General features: G+C 42.4%; 1 protein-coding gene across 14 annotated transcripts in view; it reads left to right on the top strand.

The window, feature by feature from the left end:
- Window positions 1-21488, top strand: part of PPP6R3 (protein phosphatase 6 regulatory subunit 3) — a 125550-nt gene that overhangs the window by 63811 nt on the left and 40251 nt on the right. For all 14 annotated transcript variants that reach the window (XR_002125372.1, XM_019654681.1, XM_019654683.1 and 11 more), the window contains 6 exons: window positions 1116-1228; window positions 5939-6052; window positions 15050-15179; window positions 17198-17350; window positions 19293-19442; window positions 20576-20640. Coding sequence is in view for 13 of the 14 variants with exons in the window: in XM_019654681.1 (XP_019510226.1) it covers window positions 1116-1228; window positions 5939-6052; window positions 15050-15179; window positions 17198-17350; window positions 19293-19442; window positions 20576-20640 (725 nt within the window). In the remaining variant the exon portion in view is untranslated. The remainder of the gene's footprint in view (window positions 1-1115; window positions 1229-5938; window positions 6053-15049; window positions 15180-17197; window positions 17351-19292; window positions 19443-20575; window positions 20641-21488) is intronic.

A 21488-nucleotide genomic window follows, 5' to 3' on the forward strand; every position in this document is an offset into this window, starting at 1 on the left:
TCAGCATCTTAGCTGTGGAGGGCAGTGTCACTGGCCCTCATATGTGGGATCCGAACCGGGGCCCTCTGGCGTCCCAAGCCAGCTCTTAACCACCGTGCCACTCGGCCGGCCCTGAAAGCTTACTTTTAAAGGGCTGTTGCTCCCCGTCCTTCCTCTTGGGACAGTGCAGTATTGTACTGCTGACACTGGGACACATTCCAGCGAGCCCATGTGCTGGGGGCTAGAGGGAAGAGGCTGTGCTGGAGCAATGGCAGGAGCACGGCCCACCCCGCCCACCGGGAGCACATGTCCATGGACAAGGCCTGCCCACCACTAGTTTCGTGATCTTGAGCAGAACTTGAGTGCTCAGCAGGGTATGCTGCCTGTCTGCAGCATCCAGGAGAAATCGATCAAGGAGAAGCCCTGTGAAGGACAAAGCATTTGGGGTGTCAGTGCCTTCCCCACTTGACTTGAAAGAAAGTAAACCTTGCCCCTTGGATAGCAGCTACTTCTGTTCTGGATGAAGTGATACATTACATGCTGAAATTGTACTGGCTGGTTTCTCTTTGTTAAGGAGATGCTAGGCTCCTGAGTCCAACCAGTGACTTGATATCTGGTGTGTGTTGTCATCTGTGCTGGAATATCAGTGTTCTGCCAATTCTGCAGGTTATGCTCGGTGCCAGGTGTCACATGGGCGCTGAGGTTTTAGTGCTATTCCATAAGGTAAACACACTGTGCACTTGGAGAAAATGTAACGTTTCTTACCCATTGGTATAGTCCAGAAAGCTGTTAACCAAATAAATGTATCTTTCTATGCTGCTAAAAGTATATATTTTCAGGATATATTTTTCAGGTATTCAGTTGTAGAAATTTTTCTTTGCCAGAACTTTTATCACATCTCCCCACAAATAGTAATGTGTACTGTACAGTATTGTTAAGTAAAAAGCCTATGAGCCTAGCAGAATAAAATACTCATGCTTTTCACGTGTTATTTTTTTTGAGCTTGACTTTTTACTCACCGCAGCTTATGGCCAGTGTGAATTTATGTTATTTCTTAAGCAGTTTCCTCCCTAATTTTTGGTGCCAATTTGACTTCTGACGTGTTTTGTAGTTAAAATTGTCCTTTTTTCCTTTAGCGGCATTCAAATGCTTCACAGTCACTTTGTGAAATTGTTCGCCTGAGCAGAGACCAGATGTTACAAATTCAGAACAGTACAGAGCCAGACCCTCTGCTTGCCACGCTAGAGAAGTATGTGTAAACTCTGTTCTCGTTCTCTCTTCATGTTGATGCTATTTGATGTGTTACCATTGAGTGGTTGGTAAGTGTTCCTTCCTTGGGAATCGCGTCCCTGGAAAAATAATACCCTTGGGTAGGTGAGAAGGTAGGAAAACCTGCTTATCTGATCCCAGCCACTTGTGATGCCCATTGGAGGCCGACAGGGGAAGAATGTAAGTAAATGACATTTATATGTAGACTCTGAACTGTTCAAATACAGTAATACCTTGGTTTGTGAGCATAATTCGTTCCAGAAACAAACTACTCGTATTGCAAGACATAGTCGATTACCGTGTTAAAATGTATTAGAAATGTTTGCTTGTCTTGTGGAACACTTGCAAACCAATTTACTCTCAATCCAAGGTTTTCCTGTAGTTTAAACTAGAATTCACTAAAGCCATCATAAGGTGGGGTGGCCACTTCAGAACTACTCACTGCCTCCATGGGTCTTTGGTGGAGAATGTCTTATGTATGAACTGATTTGACCTATTTTAGTGAACAGTTTTTATCCGAAGTGCTGCTTAGGTTTTACTGTATCTTTGTGGCTGACTAAGGGCAATCTGACCGGACCCAATTTGAAGGGGTGAAGTCATGTGTGTTTTGTTACTTTGTGCTGCTTCTGCCCTTAGTTTTAGATAATCCCTAATGAGCGGCCATCTCTTATTTAGGTGGAAGACAGCTGGGGGTGGTGAGTGATTTTGAAATTTGTGAATGGCCAGCCTACGTGTACTAGTTTGTCTAGATTCACACATTTTCAGAAAGAATATTTACTGTCAAACATGGGCATACATTTGACCTGCATTCATACAGCTGAAAGTTACTTTAATAAAGAGAAACCAGGCCTTTTCCCACTTTGGATGAGTAGTTGGAAAGAGCATGCAGTTAGCATTGTGAAGTCTGAATGGCAGTCTTGCTTCCGTTTACTGCTACTGTTCTTTTTAGTGATTTTTTTCAGTCCTCCTGAAAAGGCTCCTTTGCATCTTTTGGCTTAACTACCTGGAAGGCTCTTTTATTAAAATAAACATTTATGTGTATTATTTACTTGGCAAGTGTGACACAAGCAAGAAACAAGTTAGAGACGAGGTACCCTCTGAGAAGTGAAGTTGTGTGTTCCCGGTGTGTATTCTATAGAAGAGGAAGTAGATGAGCAGTTCTCTCAAGTAGCAAAACTTAAGAGATTATCAGCTTCTGAGGAAAATGCCATTGTACTCGCCCCATTTCAGTAGTTCTTGGCATTATGGTTTATGCACTGCTTTTATAATGTGAAAGACAGTTCATGTTCAGATACTAATCACTGTTGTAGCATTAGGTCAAACCATGTAAAATTGCCATTTGAGTAGGTTAAAAAATATTGAATATCTGCAATTTCAAATGGTTCATGATAGTGCTGTCCAAGAGAAACGTAACAAAAGCCACGTGTACGTTTAAATTTTCTAGTAGCCACATTAAAGTAAAAACTGGTGATATTAATTTTAATATATTTTGTTTAATAGATTAAAAATAATATTTCAGCATATGCTTATTTTAAAAAGCTATTAATGAGATATATATATCCATGAGTTCTGCATCCATGGATTCAACCAATCACAGATCAGAAATATTCAAGGAAAAAAATGTCACGGTGTTGCTGACATGATCTGTGTACGGAACACGTACAGACTTTTTTTGTTGCTCTAAACAGTACAGTATAACTATTTACAGAGCATTCACGTTGTGTTAGGTATTATAAATAATCTAGAGATTTAAAGGATACAAGAGGATGTATGTAGGCTATGTGCAAATACTCTACCCAAAATCCTCGAGTTTTGGTATCCACGGGGGTCCTGGAACCATTGCCCCTTGTATACCGAGGGACAGCTGTACTCTACCTTCTTTTCTTTGAACAGAGGTTCAGAAATGCAGCCTGTATTTTACACTTAAGCCAGGCCAGTTCAGACTAGTTACATTTTAAGTGTTAGTGGCCACATGGTGAGTGGCCCGTCTCGGACATCGCAGGTCCACCCTGAATGGTAGGCTGCTAAGTACAAAGCACTGAGCTCTTGTAGCCCTCTGTTCACATAGCTCTGCTCGGACTAAATGGGGGAGCTAGCCAGTGGGGCCTGGACGTACTGGCTGTTACATTTCAGGCAGAGTCTTTAGTCCCACATCAGGCAAGCATAGTTTGGTGCAGATGGGTACATGCTGAGAACTGACGATGTTAAATATTAGTTGAAATAGGATTCTTCAAATCCACAGACCTGATGACTTAGGGAACCCCATGATGTCACCGAGTTAAACCTTCATTGCACTTAGCGGTGGAGAGACTTTCTGTACAGCAGCGCTTCCCATACTCCTGAGAATGAGAACCAACCCCTTCACATATCAGACATGCCCCCACGTTGTGATGGTTCTCTTAGTATCTGTTGATTGAGAAACTACACCATGACAAAAAGCTGCTTTCTGTGAGCTTAGTAAACTTTTATTAATCATAATAGCGTTTTTATAGATGTGATAAATCATTATCCAAAAATATGGTATTATATTGTTAGGCCACTCTACTGACGATACGTAGTATACAGATTACCAAACTCTTTAAATATATCATGCCAAAAAACCCACAGGGTGAGAGAGAGAGAGAGAGAGAGAGAGAGAGAGAGAGAGAGAGAGAGAGAGAGAGTGTGTGTGTGTGTGTGTGTGTGTGTGTGTCTGTCTGTCTGTCTGTCTGTAAATACCACCATATATATAAGTGTAGGTTAGTTATCACTTAAGGAAAAGTTTGAAATGAGCTCAAGTTTAAGACAAGTAGGGTACCAGGAGACCTCTAAGAAAGTGGATGATGATTAGCTTAGCGTGGGAAGCCAGCTGGGCTTCCATTGACTGTATCCAGATTAGTGGCTCTTTGGGAAATTTTCAAGTTCAAAACTGCCTTTAAAAACAGTTGTGTTAGAGAGAGTTGGACTGTGCGCTCTTAAATCTTGATACTAATGAGCTTAGAATGAGTTGCTGTTTGAACGAATAAGTTTTATAGAAGTGAGTCCTCTGACTGCCCACATGAAAAACAAAAACACAGCAGAAGCGAGCCATTGTCTCAAAGGCATGGATAAGACCTTGGATGGCTCCGTGCATCAAACAACTCATATCATGAGTTTTACTGATGCTCATCCAAGAACTCCATTTTTTTAAAAATGTGAAAATGAATATATTTTCTCTCGTACATAAACAAATGCCTTATTATTTAAAGGATATGAAGCCATTTCTTCTAGCCTGTCTGATAAGCTCAGTCCCTCAGTTTATGGTTCTTCTGTATTTGGTAATATTTGTATATTTAGATAGGACTCAGAATGTGGCTCAGCGACTGTTTGCTGATTATGACGTTTTTGTCCATTAGTAGAATGGACGTGGTAGCCTTCGAATTAGGCACCACCATGAAATAGCAAGGGCACCTTTATTAGCCACTCCTTAGGCCCAGTGTTTGTGAAAGTCTAATTGCGCTCTCCACGCTTGAGTGAGAAGGTGGACATCTAAGGCGGATGACGGTCGGTACCCCTCTTCCTGGGGTGAGGCTGCAGTTGGAAGAATGTACATGTTTACTGTAATCAAGCAGCCTGTTTACCAGAGCCCCACCCCAGACCTAGTGTTGATTCTACAGACTGCCGTGTGACCTTACCAGGCTGTTAGGTAGAGGTGTGTCTCCCACGCAGTTATAGTGCCGGTCTGGGTGTACTTGAAAGCTACTTCTTGCAGGAGGATCCTCTGAAGTTAGTTTGGATGCCAGTGTTATTTGCTCCCCCCAAATAGAAAAAGATTCTCTCCTACTTGTGGTCCTAGTCTGCCAAGGGACCAGGTCTTAGGATACAGTGAGCACACTTGTACCTTGGGATGACTCCCGTCCCTGCCAGGTGAGCAACAGGGACAGCTGTGTGTCACATTGTAAGGGAGATTCCATTTCTTACTCCATGTGCATTCTGAAAATCACTGAGATCCTAAGAGACAAGAGTTTTCCTTGATAGTGTCCCTATAGATTCACCTAACAGGTTACCCTGGCGTTGTACATTAACCGTGACCTTGCATATGTACTTGAGAGGTGTAATGGGAAGTCCTGCACGGAATCCTTTTTGGGCAATAGTTCAGTCAAATCCATTTCATTGCTACCACGTTATTTTGATTTACCACATTTTAATTGTAGAGTAAAATGCAGCAATTGGTACTCTCTTTTACCTGTTTTATGTCTCTAATTATACATTAATGCCTTGTGGGAAAACATTGATGAATTCTAATTAGCCTTTTTGAAAAATTCCCCTTTTTTGTGGGGGTGAAGGGTTCTAAGTGTTAGTACCCCACCCTCCACCCTCCAGCCACTACCACCATCACCACCACCTGGTCTGAGGGGGCGGTGACGTCCAATCTTGAAATGTTGGTTCTCAACAAGATTGGCAGAACCAAGCAGAGCCCGGGTGAGTTTGCTGAGGGGATGGGGTAGGAACATATGTATGGAAGTATGGGAGAGTTACATTTATAATAAGCTGGATCACTTGCCTACTTCAGTAAATGTATTAAGAATAAATGTTGTTGAAAGAAATATACCTGAGTGACACTGAATGCTTGTATAATATTGGTCTTACTGGTACCATGACCTGTTTCTCTGAAGTTGTTACTGTTAAATGATGTTACTGTTAACACTTGACTATTGATTTGTTTCCTTAGGCAAGAAATTATAGAGCAGCTTCTATCAAATATTTTCCACAAGGAGAAAAATGAATCAGCCATCGTCAGTGCAATCCAGATATTGCTGACTTTACTTGAGACACGACGACCAACGTAAGCTTTCTTCTTACCTTTCAAAAGGAGCCATTTGGGTTTTGCTTTTAGATTTTTTTAAAAGCTGAGAGTTGAGTTGTTGGTTATAAACTACAATATCATGCCCTTGAATTTCAGGTGCTGAATTTTTTTTCTGCTGTATAAACCGTCAGTTAGTTTTATATGAATGTGATACATAGGGATGCAGTTGAAAACTGCGGTTTGGTGAACACTATTTATTGGCAATATTTGGGTTCTGGTCATTTGGGCTTTGTAGTAGTTATGAAAGTGCTAATATAGTAATAAATCAAAAACATGTCTACTGGCTCACACACGAGAAGCTCCTTTCTTGCTTATGAAAATTGAAAATAGGTGTTCCCGGTTTTTGGCGATTCAAGGACTCTTTCCGTCTTGTGATTCTTTCCTACACGTGCTAATTTGAGGCTTCACATTGTCTTTTTCAGGGTTTCGCATGTGAGGACATTGCAGTTCATGGGGCTGTTTTAAAATGGTTGGGCAGGTGGCTTGAGGTCTTAGGAGAAAATTTGTGCTCAGTGTTTCAGAATCAGAAACGTGTGTGCCCCTGGACCAGCCTGCCATGTTATTCTTCACAGTTTATGTCCAGTGCCCACTAACTAATTTACTTACCAATTGCCAGAGTTTTCTAATTGTTCCCTGGAGCATGAGTATTTGAAGAGGGGGTGTATACACATATGTAAGCATTCCAGCAGTGTGTGGTTTAGAGATGGAGATTGGTGTTTCCTTACTCACTATTGGGTCCACCCAGTCTACCTGAGGGCGCGGAGAGGCAGCCAGGAGGGGTCTGCTGTCGTACTAGGAACGTCTGCCATTCACAGCTTCTGGATCTTGGTTTCTAGCAAAATAGTGAAGAGTCTTCCCAACTCCTGCTTCCCAAATTCCCGACCTCTATTCCTGGTTTGTTTACTCTTTGGCCAGTGAAGGGAAGAGCATGTGGCAGTACTGCTTCCAGTAGGTTGTAATTTGGGAGTTGTATCTGGAATTTTGATTATGTCTTCCCTGGTGAACCACATTGTAAATAATGTAACCAAAAGTTAGGGTATTAACCACGGGGTTTAGGATGGGTACCGTGCTCCCCGTGTTGTAAGGCAATTGCACCATCTCCTAACGTGGTTTAAAAGCACATGAAGGGGTGCTGTGACTTGAGAGAGGAATAAACCTGAGAGTGAGGATACAGTTGTGCATATGCAAGACGGAGACATCATAGTTACTCTACTCAGAGCAAACACAGAAGATACAACAATAAAAGAAAGAATAGAAGGAAATTTCTGACCAGAAGGACTGCACCCTCAGACCAGAAAGGTTCTTAAATACTAAGGAAGATAACATTTCAATAAAAGGACTCAGATTTTAGCCTTATCCTGATGAGATCTCTGAATCCCAAGGGGTAAAGTGTAAATCTTAAAAGTATATGGATAAGAAAAAAATGGGTTAACTACAAAGTAAATCAGAGTGCTAGGCATCTCATTTGTAAAGCTAAATGAATACTGAAAAACACATGCAGGATTGTGGCCCTGAAATGCTGTCGTTGATGTGTGAGGGCAAAAGGGACATTTCTAAGCACATGAGACCTCAGTGTTTCCTCCATATTCTCTTCCTGGGGTGAGTGACTTGGAAGATGGACTTTTCCAAAGCCAAACAGAAAGATAAGTTAGAATGAAAAACTTACAGATAAGGAAATATGTTGGTAAAATGATGATAAATGAAATGGATAGGGATATGGAAATTAATATGACGGTGAAAGTTAAGTGTTAAGAATGAATAACTGAGGGCCAGCCAAGTGGCACGTTGGTTAGGAGTTGGTTTGGGATGCGAGCTCTGAGCAGCAGGGCCCCAGTTCGAACCCTACATGGGCCAGTGACGCTGCGCCCTCTACAGCTAAGATAGTGAACAACAGCTCGACCTGGAGCTGCGCTGCCGTGAGCTGCCAGCTACGACGTAGGCTGCAGTGGGGCTGGCCTGCAGCTCGTGTGCACTTTCATGGCGAGCGACTGCCTCACCCAGGAAGAGCGCAATGATAATACCAACATGGGCCAGTGAAGCGACGTCCTCCACAACAAGACTGAAGAACAAAAGGACAGCAACTTGTCTATTCCCCTTCCCAAATTCCCCAACGCTGTTCCCCTCCCCCAATTCCCCAATAAAACTTAAAAAAAAAAATGAATTACTGAAATAAGTCAAATGTTAAAAAACAAATAAATTCCAAATTGTTTTAACAAAACTCAAGAACTAAGGAGAAGGGGTAAGTTACTGCATATAACAGTTCTTAATGTAGACTGGGGAACTGGGGTACTTTCATACACAGACATAGTGCAGCGTAGGGCATCAGAAATTACTCAGCTGAAGTGTGGGGAGATGAACCAGTTGCTTTGTGAGCTACAGGGATCTAGAAGTAACGACGTGCAATCAGGAACAAGTATGAGTGCCCAGGTCTGGATTCCTAACTCCATTCTCCATTAAAAGGAACCAGGACTCTGTGGAGAAATGGCTGGATCTACAAGTAGGGCAAGAACTCCACAGGACGAGTCTGCAGCATCACGTAATACAGAAAGTTAGGAAGTACTTAAAACAAATACCCACAGTAAGGGGATGTGACAGAGGGACATGGGAGCCATCGGAGCCTGGCGGCCAAAGTGGGAATGATTTCCACAGTAAAATAAAGCAGTATCGCAGTATAACCCGAAGTATGAAGTATCTCTAAGTCCATACTGATGTCAGTAAATGAGTGACTAAATAAAGCGGGGAGAAGAGACAAATCTCCCATGGAGAAAAACTGTTGAGTGTAGACCACACATCGTGGCTTCCTTCTAAAGAGTAGAGTGTGGAAAGAGAAAACAAAGACAGTGACTTGACAGAGAAGCCTGACAGCACTTCCTCAGCCAGATCATCAGTCAGCAGCCAGCGATGAGTTGTGCTGACCTCAGTACCCTTGACAGGATGTCATGAAGGTGGCATTTTACCTGTGTGGTCTTCCTTTTAAAGATCATGTGATCATGAGAAAAATACAAGACAAGTCCCAGTTGAGGGACATTGTGCAGAGTACTTGACAATAAAGTCTGAGTAACTATCACAGCAAGAGGAAGTGAAGGAGACGTGACAGCTGGATATAATGTGGCATCGTGGGTAGGATTCTGGAACAGAGAAAGGACTGTAGGTAAAAATTAAGGAAATCTGGATAAAGAATGGATTCGAGGGTGTTATGTATCAGTGTTGGTTCATTAATTGTGACAAATGTATTATACTAGTGTAAGATATTAACGGAAAATCCAGTATGGGTTGGTTATATGGGAACCTTATGTATTATCTTTGTAATTTTTCTGTAAAACTAAAACTATTCTAATAGAAGTTGATAGACATTTAGGCAGAAAATCAGTTAAGTATATAGAAGACTTGAAAAACACTAGCAATTTACTTGACCTTACTGACACTTTCAGAACCTCCCCACTAGCAAACACAGCATGTACATTTTTGTCAAGTTCACCTGGATCTTTTACCAAGATAGACCAGATTCTCATCCATTCAACAAACTTTAACGAATTGTAATAATACAAAATCATATGAAGTGTGTATTCAGATCATAATGGGTTTAAACTAGAAATCAATAAAAAAGATTTCTGGAATACCCCCAAATATTTAGAATGAAACAACACGCCTACAATTAACCAGAAATGTCAAAGAGGGAATGTTGAGAAATGAGAAAATATTTTGAACTAATTGATAATGGAAACAGCACATGTCAAAATTTCTGGAATGTAGTAACAGCAGTAGAGGGAAATTTTATAGCAATAAATGTTTATATTAGAAAGAAGAACAACAGTCTCCTGTTAATGATCTAAGCTCCCACATTAAGAAGCTAGTAAAGGAAGAGTAAATTAAACCCAGTGCAAGCAGAAAAAATAAATAATAAAATTAAGAGCAGAAAATCAGAAATTGAGAAGAGAAAAACAAGACAGAAAATCAATGAAACTAAAAAGCCATTTCTTTAAAAAGATCAGTAAAATTAAATCTCTAGTCAAATTGATGAAGAAAAAAAGTAGAAAAGATGCAAATTATAAATAACAGGAACGAAAGAAGGGATGATATAACTACGTTTCCTACAGACATTAAGAGAATACTACAAACAACTCACTAACAAATTCAGCAGTTTAGATGAAATGGACAATCTCCTTAAAAGAATAAAACTGCCAAAGCTCACTTAAAAAGAATAGATAACATTAAAAGTCTATTGAAGAAATGGAATTCATATTTAAACCAACAAAGAAAACTCTCAGTCCAGTATAGCTTCACTGTTGAATTCTATCAAACATGGAAGGACTCGACCAGGATATAGAAGAGTACACTTTCCAACATGACTTTGAAACTAGACAAAAATATTATAGCAAAGAAAACTAAGAAAGATTCCAGAAAAGCTTAGGCGCAAAATTCCTCAAGAAAATATTAGCAAATTAATTCTGGCATTATATTCAAAGGATGAGATATCACGACTAAGTATGGTTTATCTCGGGAATGCAAGGCTCATTTATCCTTCAAAAATCATTCAGTGAGAAAGGTCAAAATCCAGAACACTGAAACCACCAACTGCTGCTGGACTGGAGCCAAAGGAACGCTCAGTCACTGCTGGTGGGAATGCAGAATTCTGCATCCACAGTGGAAGGCAGTATGGCAGCTTCTTACAAAGCTAAACATGGTCTTACCCTCCCATCCAGCTTAGCATACCATCCTTTGGGTATTTACCCAGAGGAGCCGAAAACTTATGTCCACACAAAAACCTGCACATGGATGTTTATACCGGCTTTACCCGTAACGGCCAAAACTTGAAAGCAACCCCGATGTCCTTCAGTAGGTGATGGAGAAGTAAGCTGGTACATCCAACACTGGAATATTACTCAGTGCAAAAAAGAATTGAGCTCTGAGGCCATGAAAAGTCATGGAGGAACCTTAAATGTATATTACTAAGTGAAAGAAGCCAGTCTGAAAAGGCCACATACCGCATGTTTCTAACTTATATGACATTCTGAAAAAGGCAAAACTATGGAGACAGAAAAAAGGACCAGCAGTTGGCAGCGGTGGGGGCAGATGAATGGGCATAGAAAAGAGGGCTTTTAGAGCAGTGGAAATATTCTGTATGATACACTAACAATGGATACATTTGTCCAAACCCATAGAATGTACACCACCACTAATTAGTCATAACGTAAACAATAGACTTTGGGTGATTATGATGTGTCAGTGTACGCATAGGTTCATGGATTGTAACAAGTGAACCACTCTGGAGGTGTTGTGTGTTGATAATGGGGGAGACTCTGCATGTGTGGGGACAGAGGGGATATGGGCAAGCTCTGTACCTTCCCTCCATTTTGCCGTGATCCTAAAACTGTTATATAAAAATAAAGTCTTAATAAAAACCAATTGGTGTAACTCATGACTAAAGAAAAACCATATGATCACTTCATTGTATCCCTTTATGTTAAAACCTCTGAGCGAATTAGTGAAAGAAACCTCTCAGCACTGGAAAACTGATAAAGTACTTTTTAAATAGCAGAAACACCCATAGCTGACATTATTCTTTTTTTTTTTTGTAAATTATACCTTTGCAAACAGAAAGAAACATTTATTATTATTATTATTATTTTTATTTTTATTGGGGAATTGGGGGGATGGGAACAGTGCTGGGGAATTGGGGGAAGGGGAACAGACAAGTTGCTGTCGTTTTGGTCTTCAGTCTAGTTGTGGAGGACGTTGCTTCACTGGCCCAAGTTGGCACCATCATTGCGCTCTTCCCGGGCGAGGCAGATCAGTCGCCGGCCTCTGGACGGCCGCTCACTGCGGCTGCTGGCCGCTCACGCTGGCTGCTGGCTACACACGGTAGCCCATGGCAACCCACTGCCACAGGGGCTGCAGCCTACGCCGTCGCCAGCGACCCATGGCAGCCCAGCTCCAGGTTGAGCTGTTGTTCAGCATCTTAGCTGTAGAGGGCAGTGTCACTGGCCCTCATATGTGGGATCCGAACTGGGGCCCTCTGGCGTCCCAAGCCAGTTCTTAACCAATGCGCCACTCGGCCGGCCCTGACATTATTCTTAATAGTCAAAGACTGAAATGATATCCCCTCAAATCAAGGACCATAGTGAGGATGGGCATTCCAGAAAAAGAGTTCCCAAATTGCTTTAAAGGGGGACTAGTTGCTGGCGTCGGTGCATAGCTTCCCAAGGGGAGTACTTCGAAGGTGACCATAGTGATATTCAGCAATGAGATATGAAGCACTTTTTCTAAGGTGAGTTCTCGAACTTAATTGTCAGGCCTTGTAGGTCACTGGACAGGGTTCAGAGGTAGAGCCACACATACAAGGCCAGTGGTCCTGACAGAAGTGTGGAGGCAGTTCAGCGGAGGAAAGATAGCCTTTTCAGTAAATGGTGCTGGAACCTCCAGCTGCAAAAAAATTGCACCTCAATACGTACCTTGCATGTTATGCAAAAATTAACTTGAAACTCAGAAAACAGACACAAAGCACATGTCTTAGAAGGGACTTATATTCAGATATATAAAGAACACTCAAAACTTAGTAACAAGAAAGGCAATCTAGTTTTTAAGAAGGTCCAAAGATTTAAAGAATAAAACGTATATAGCAAATAAACACATGAGAAGATGGCCAAAATCATTCGTCAGTAGTGAAATTCAAGTGAAAACCACATTGAGATACCACGGCACACCTTTCGAACAACTTGGATTTGTTTCCTGTGGCTTAAAGTGGCAATTTATTCTCTCCCAGTCTGAAAACCAGAAGTCTAAGATCAAGGTGTCAGCAGTGCTTTCAGAAACTAGGGAAGAAATATTTTTTGCCTCTCTCCGTTTCTAGTGGCTTTGGCACTCTGTGGCTCGTGGCCACCTCTGTCTGCTTCATGTTCACGTCTCCTCCTCTGCTGTGTGTCTGCGTGTCTCCTCTTACGAGGACACTTAGAATGTCAGTTAGGGTCCACCTGGCTGATGGCTGATTCAGGATAACCTCCTCATCTCAAGATCCTTAATTACATCTTCAAATAAGGTAACATTCACAGACTCTGGGGATTAGTATGCGCCCCCATTTAGCCCACTGCTTCGCTAAACCAAAGCTGAACAGCCAGTGCTGGCCATGCTGGGAAGTCACAAGAAGTCTCAGGCATTGTCGCTGGGAATGCAAAGTCATATGGCCACTTTCTAAAAACATTTGGCAGTTTCTAAAGTGCAACAGGCAGTTATTATTCAGTAATCTCTTAGAGATTTACCCAAATGAAATAAAAACTATCACGGAAAGACCTTTAAGTGAACGATTGTCACCTTCTTTCATAATTACCCCAAACTGTAAACACACGGAGTGTCTTTAACTTGTGAGTGGATAAAGGAGCCGTGATATACCCATCTGTGCAGTAGATCGCTGCTGAGCAAGGAGGACTGACTGCTGCGCCACAAACAGCCATCGTTTCTTGTGCTTTTCCAAATCTAAGTTCTAAGTTTAATAAAGCTCGTGTTGGGATATCAACATAGTTTTTGTTTAGGATTTGGCAAATTCTTACATGTATGTGGAAGAATAAAAGTGTGAGACTAGCCAAGGAATTTTGAACAAGACCAATGATTGAGATAAGTTGCCTCCTGCATATTACAGTGCATGCCTGATATAATAAATACAGTGGCGTGATGCTAGTATTTATGATACCAAAATTTATATGAACAGTTAAGGAATTTAGTATATGGCTTGGTACAGTTTTTCACGTACGTGGGAAAAGGCGATTGTTCTATAAATGTGGCTTAGACAGTGACTCGCCACTTGAGGAAAAAAATGTCTACCTGTTTTACATTAAAAAAATAAATTCCAGGTGAATTAAGTTAAAAATACTAGAGGAAAAGTATGTAAATAACTCATAATTATGAGATTGTGAAGAACTTCTAAGTGTGGTTCTCTAGACAGAAAGTATAATGAAGACAGCTACATAAATGAAAACCCAGCACATTAAAAAGCACTACAATCAAAGCAAAAGGCCTTTCCCTTTGCCCCTTTCCCAGTAATTGAGTTTCTGAATGCTGCTCCGTGTAGCTCTTAGAGTTAGAAATCACTTCCATGTGCAGCATATTTTCAAGTAATGGTCGTAATAATCACTGTCTAGGAGTCAGCTTTGCTCCAGGCAGCATTCTCAGTTCCTTGTCTGCACTAGCACTGCCCTCCCAGCAGCCCTGGGAGAGACATTCTAGAGTGACCCCACTCTTACGTAGTAGGACCAGTAACGGAGAAGGGAAGAGCCAGGAGCTGGGCTCAGTTAGCCTGGCTCCCGCAGCAGTGTTCTCAACCCCCAGTTCGCACTGATGTTCAATTGACACACCGTTTGCAGGCTTATCTTTTCATTTGAAGTGCATACCCACATTTTTAGAGCCTGTCCCCATTGTCCTCTGTCCCCTCCTGGGCTCCGTCCTGCCCCCACTTTGAGAGCTCTTGTGCCCAGGTCCTCACACCAATTGGCTTCAGGGAGTCTCGTTCCACTCGTAGCTATTCCTGTAAGGAATCGATTGTAACGAGTGGACCCTGAGCTGTATCTAGAAGCAGTGGAAGCCTTTTAACTCGGAAACTGGTGATTACCCGAGAAACACTGGAACCAAGGTAGGCTTATTACTAACATCGCGAATGGCAGGTGGTGTGGCCTGCCTGTCATTTGGGGAACACATCTCCTTTTGCTTTTCAGATTTTCTGGTTAGAGAACTGCTATTAGTATTAAGTGAACGGGAAGAAATCGCGTGTAATTTCTCACCTGATGCTGTGCGCCTTTGGCTTTCAGGTCATGTGGGCTGAGCCCTGTCGAGTTTTTATTAAACCTGCTTCCTTGCCCTCCAGAAATGTTGGAAAAATCATTATATACTTGTATAGCTATTGTGTATATATCGACACACTGATAGGGAGCACTGTGAGTGGTTTGTTTTGAAATTGTAGTAAGTAAAATTAACTTGCTTTATTTCAAGATTTGAAGGCCATATAGAGATCTGCCCACCAGGCATGAGTCATTCAGCTTGTTCGGTCAACAAGAGTGTTCTAGAAGCCATCCGAGGAAGACTTGGATCATTTCACGAACTCCTGCTTGAGCCACCCAAGGTAGGGCAGCAATCTAAGCACAGTGAGCCCGCTCAAAGCTTTGATTTACACACTTGTTAGAAAGTGTATCAACCTGTGAGTAAGAGAACCGGTTGTGACCATCACGTACAAAATACGTTAAAAGGCACACTGCCCGTTGTTTCGATTGCTTTTGAGCTAGTTTCTAATTGGCTTTTATCTGTACAGAATGTCTAAATTAATGAATGGTGTAGAGTTAAAATTAAGCAAAATTTTACCTGCTTAGCTTTCTGTTTTCTTTCTATAAATTCCAGGTACTTATCTGCCAGTACAGTAAACACTTCTGTTCTCATAGCATGTTAGTTTCACCTCTTGGAAGTGAAGTTAATCTTTTGGGAAGTGATCTTTGCAATGGAATTGACTTCGTCAGAGCAGTGTGACAGTGATGGGCAGATGCCTTATTTACGAAGTAGTGGGTGAATGTGACCTGGAGCGTGAGTGTTTCCGTGGGGAGCATCTGTGTGCTAATCTAAAAATGTGTGTTGACTCAGGCGAGCCACTGAAAGCATAAACAACAGACAGTGAAGACCTGCAAAAGACGGGTGTCCATACGTGGTGTTCCTCCGCTACACCCCACGCCCCTCGGGTTGGTGCAGAGGTTTAGATGAGGATAAGAGGCTCTGCCTTCTGGCATCTGGAGGGTGGAAGACACAGTTCCGCAGCGTTCTGCCACCCTCCTTTCCCTCCGCCCTGCATCCCTGGGTCCAGGGTCCTGGCCAGTGTGTGCGCCTCTCTGTGGCATCACTGTGAGTTCCTGGGAGTTGAGCATACCAGCTTCTCCTTTCTCAATGATGTGGGGGGAGCACAGAGTAACTCACATCCATTACCCAGGGCACCTAGTTCAGCTTCCTGGTTGGCTCTTCAGGTGGCTGATGGGACCAGCGAGCACGCAGTGGTCCCACTCGTCTGCATTCAGCCCGCCTTGGGTTCGGCCCAGTGTGTTCGGTGCTCACCCTCCTGGAACGGCCTACAGTCAGTGGCCTCCTTCAGGCCAGACCTGGGAAGGAGAATAGGGAGAGCAGGGAAAGTTGAAGAAGGACTTACTTAGGAGAAGAGGAGAGGGACCCGAGACAGAAAAGGGTATGTGATGAATCACCCTGACCTGTATCTTAGGGGGCCTACCGCCTTCCTTCTAGGGGGACAGAAAGGGCAGCATCTAAGGTGGAGTCTCATGCGGGTGTTCTTGGCCCTGATTCGGAAGTAAGGCAGCGGCGATTCGTTTGGACGTCTTCTCTTACCACTAGGAGTGAGTGAGATCGGCTTGTACCTGATTTTACTGTTTGATGTAGTGTGTGAGTAGATCGATGACGCTTTTTAAAATGTCTGTTAATTAGAGCTGTCTTACACGAGTAAAACTGTGAGCCGTGCAGTTCCGTGAAGCCTCAAGAGGAACGGGAGCGAGTGAGGGCGCTGGTGTGGATGGGGATGGAGATGGGGCAGCGCACTGCTCGGTTATAAGTCATCCCCTCTCCTGTCAAACTCCTGAAATCCTGCAATGTTCTGGGTCTGGTTTTTGTGCTTTCAAAGTACAGAGACTCCCTTTTATGGACAAGAACAGGTTTGAGGTTGATCTGGTTTCCATGTGACCCACAGGCAGCTTCTGTGTTTGTGTTTTTATCGCAGATTTGGCAGACGGAGGGCTGTCCCAAACCACTTGTAACTTCTCTTAGTTTCTCGTCGGTTTGGGATACTGCGCTTTTTTTATGTACTTCTGGAGCTTTCTGCTTTGTTTCTGTGGCAGTGTAGAATGTTGAAGCAGGAGGTATTTCATATAAAATGATCGTCCAGGGAAATGACTGGACCATTTTTTCCTCGTACCCCAAAAGGTATCAGTAGCAGCTTTGGATTTTCCTTCCAGTGTAGAATTCAGGCCAAATGTTTGTGGAGTTAGTTTACCCAGTGTCGTTACATTTTAGTATGTACCCCTGCTCCCTTTTGTGGGTTTACTTAAGTGGATTGGACTGAAAAGTCATTTAATTGGAAAGCTTTTTCTTCCGCAGAAAAGTGTGATGAAGACCACGTGGGGTGTGCTGGACCCTCCCGTGGGGAATACCCGGTTGAATGTGATTCGGTTGATATCCAGCCTCCTTCAGACAAACACCAGCAGTATCAATGGGGACCTCATGGAGCTGAACAGCATTGGGGTCATATTGGTAAGACATTTTCAGAAAGACATTTTCATTTGCCCGTGAAATTTTGCAGATAGGTAACTCCAGGTACAGTACAACCTCACAAATTTATAATATGTGTCAATGACTTCTCTTGATCTGAGCGTAAATGGTCTTTTATATCATTTTTTTGCCTTGAGTTTATCATCAGTTTTTAATGCTTTTTTCAGTAGTTATTTATCATTGCTGTGTATGAAGAACTATATTAGAGAATTTCAAAGGGAATGAAGACATAGGCTTTTTCCTCAAGAAGTTCAGTCTCTCACATACGATAGAGTGAGGACAGCCACCCTCTCCAGGGGGCTGTGTTAGCAATAAATGACCGCTGCATAGAGCGTTATTTTCTTTTCGTAAGTAGCAAAGGGACAGCGTTGACCTTCTTCCCGCTAAGATGCATCTGTCTATGTAACGCATCTGAGGCCTGTGTGGCCTCTTGAGTTGAGTCCAGCTTCTTTCCTGAAACAGCCATTAGTCTGCTGGCCAGTGGAAGGGAGGACACAGCCCAGGGAGTGTCTGGGCTCCCCGGCCCCTGCCCTCTCCAGCTGGAAAGTTGGTGCCTAGAATCCACTGGTCCAGCTCCGGTGCCCATGCTTGCCTTGGCCATCCTGCCACCCACAGCCCAGAAGGCACAAGGGTTACAACTTAGGTTTCACAAGATGCCATCACACTGTACACTTAGGGGACCTTGGGGTGTGTTTCAAAAGAGAGCCGGGGTGTTTGCTCATGACACGAAAGGCCTTGGAATGTGCACTTTTTATCTGTTTCTCATGTGATCCTGAATATGAAACCCTGTATGGGAGAATCCTTTTCAGATCATGCCCAGAGAGAGGACATGTTTCATGGCTGGGACGTGGTAGAGCCACGCCTGCCTTATCAACCATGCCATTGTGCTTCCTGGTGCTACTGACACACTTTTAGCTATATTTCAGCTTTGGGTTAAAAGACATATCAGTACAGGGCATAGCAAGCAGGATCATTTTAGAGAAAGATGAAACAGCAGAGGGTTACAGTTTCTTTGGCAGCATGATTGTTGCCCTCTGGGGGACATAGTTTTTGCTCCACCCTCTGACTGGTGTATAAGACTCCAGGAATATAATTATACTGCCATCTCAGGGAGAGTCCCTGCAGTCATCAACTACTAGCCTTTACTCTTACTGCTAATAAATGTACAACTATTGTTCATTCTGTTAATCTTTAGAGCTATTTTTGAGTGATAACAAATTTGATAAAACTAAAAGGATCATTAATCGTTTCTTTTGCATTTTGAGATTAGAATACATACTTGAACCATGCGTTTTGTGCTTTTAGGGATTGTCTTTCCATTTTGTGATACTGTTACCTTTGAGGTAACCTGGAACACCCCTGTACTTCCAGGAAACCCATGCGTCCTCTCTTGTTTTGCTCCATTTGCTGATAGTTCTGAGTTTCATATGTCCAGGTGGTTATTCTTTGCTAAGGTGTGAGCACCGTGAGACTAGGGACCCTATTTTTATCTCTCTGTCGCGCCCCTGATACCATGCCCTGCACAAAGGCCAGCAGTAAAAATGTGTTGAATCAAAATGAAATTCTCACGTTTCTTTGGAGATTTACTGAACTTAATGTCGGTATTAGTATAGGAGTATGTAAAAAAGTACTCCTTTTCTCTTTCAGAAACTTACTCTCGCTTTTTGATTGTTTGTTTATTTTTGGTCTGTACTCAATTCCTTGAAAACTCTGGCATGTTGAATGAGCGAACACTCTGTAGTCTACGAAATGGTGTTTCAAACCCCCTTTTAAAATAAACTTGTGTTCCTTTTAATGAGTCCTGTTGGACTAAGAACACATCATTTTTACTTTTTTAAATCACTAATTGGTAATTGTATTAAAGTAGTGGCTTAAGCATTGAGGTAACCGAATAAAAGAAAGCATTTTTTTTTCTTTTTTGTAGGACATGTTCTTCAAATATACGTGGAATAACTTTTTACACACACAGGTGGAAATTTGTATCGCACTGATTCTGGCGAGTCCCTTTGAAAACACAGAAAATAGCACAATTACTGATCAAGATTCCACGGGTGACAATTTGTTATTAAAACACGTAAGCTTACTCGGTGTCTTTTTTTTTTTTTCCCACTCCTGATTATAGCATTTTCCCACATACTTGTGAAGTGAATTGAAGTTTAACAGCATGAGGTTAAATTTCAGAATCTAAATAGTTAATTACCTTATTTTTATTTCACTTTTAACCAATGATTCTATAAATCAAATCCTGGACAAATAACCACTAGGTGAACTTTTAAGAAAAAAAAATCTTAGTGGCCTGCTTATTTGGTCAAATTAATAGATTTGAAGATTGAAAATAGATTTGAAGATTAAAAGGACCATAAAAATGTAAATGCTGCCAAAAACATTTCCGCAGTTATTTGGCATGCCTGAGTTTTAACCTCTGGTGCTGAATACATGGCTGAGAGCCGGGAGACGTGAGTTTAGTGCAGTGTTGAAGGAGCCTCTCCTTGGGGGTCTGCTTTCTTTTAAGTGCGAGGTGATTTTACTAAGTCAGTCTTCAGGTTTCTTCTTACTCTTAAATGCTGTGATTGTATGAAATTTTCTAGCTCACACTGGGTTACTCCCAGACCTGGAAGATGCAAAAGGCTAACCTAGACTACTCAAGTCGACGGGAGACAAGGGACATTTGAATAAAGCTGGCGCTGGTTGCTCCTGTAGTGCAGCCCACGTGCTTGGCGTTGGCTTACAGGGTTGTGGCGCCTGCTTTTCACACGAGGGCAGTGATGTTCGGACCTCCAGAAGTTAGTTTTGCTCACAGTGAAAAGTACAAGTATCGCTGTGGATTCTGAGTTAAGTTTTTGCTGGCACAGTTTTCTTTATTCCTTTGTGATTTTGGCCAGGCTCTGTTCCTGGGCCCAGTTTCCATGGCTGATAAAATCCGGCTTTGCTTTAGGTCAGCTGCTCACTGGTAGCAGTACTGGAAATGCAGTCATGTCCAGCAGCTGCCCTGCCGAAGGCAGGGTCCTGCCTTGGATCCCCGCCATGTCCTGAGGGCCTGACTCACCATCACACTGCATTTGGTTTGCCAGTAATTCACAGCTCTATTTAGCTTGCTGGGTTATACATAGCGCTAGTCTGTTTAATTAGACTTCAGTCTCACTTCAAAATTATGACACTTTGACATTTAATATATAAACGTTGACTGGAATATTCACTTTTTTTCAGCTTTTTCAAAAATGTCAGTTAATAGAACGAATACTTGACGCCTGGGAAATGAACGAGAAGAAACAGTAAGTAAATTATCTTCTGATAGGAATTCAATTTGATTTTTCGTTTGAAGAAAATATCCTCTCATGCTCTAGACAAAGAATCAGGGAAGTAATTAGATGGCACATGTCACTTTACAGTTATAAGTGGTTCTCTCAGGACCTCCAGATTGTTTAATTGTAGCAGACATTTTCCTAATAATTTATTTTTAGATCCCTCTGTCTTTCTGCCTCTTTGAGGGAAAACCAGGAGGTGGGAGGACTCCCCACCTTTGTGCTGCCTTTGAAACCTCCTGGCCCTTTTTGAGTGGTTGTTTTCTGAAAAGAACGTGGACTTGAAGGAATAGCTGTCCAGTCCTTCTGGCTGATGGGTGAGCCCGGCACACCTGTCCTGGCTGGCCCTGTTCTCATTGTGGAGAGGAGTTGCTTCACGGAACTTGAGGGGGAAATTGCCTCGTGTTTTCTTTTTAGGACATTTCTGTTAGCTGATTGGCAAGATCACGTGTAAGTAGCTGTTACACAGACTTTTTTCCTAGTGATCTTATCTTAAAAGGCATTTTTCTAAATAGAAAGATGGATCACAGTTGGGAAGATGAGACCCTAAACGTGGAATGGGACAGGGATAATTTATTCGCCTGGGTTCTAACTGGTGTGTGGGCCAAACATAAGCTGACTACCTCTCCTCTTGGCCAAGTCCCCCAATCAGCAGTTATTTATTTATTAAGATTTTTATTGGGAGATGGGAACAGCGCTGGGGAATTGGGGGAAGGAGAACAGACACGTTGCTGTCGTTTTGTTCTTCAGTCTAGTTGTGGAGGACGTTGCTTCACTGGCCCAAGTTGGCACCATCATTGTGCTCTTCCTGGGCGAGG

Source organism: Hipposideros armiger, unplaced genomic scaffold (genome assembly GCF_001890085.2).
Source record: "Hipposideros armiger isolate ML-2016 unplaced genomic scaffold, ASM189008v1 scaffold_228, whole genome shotgun sequence".
NCBI classification, from domain to species: Eukaryota; Metazoa; Chordata; class Mammalia; order Chiroptera; family Hipposideridae; genus Hipposideros; species Hipposideros armiger.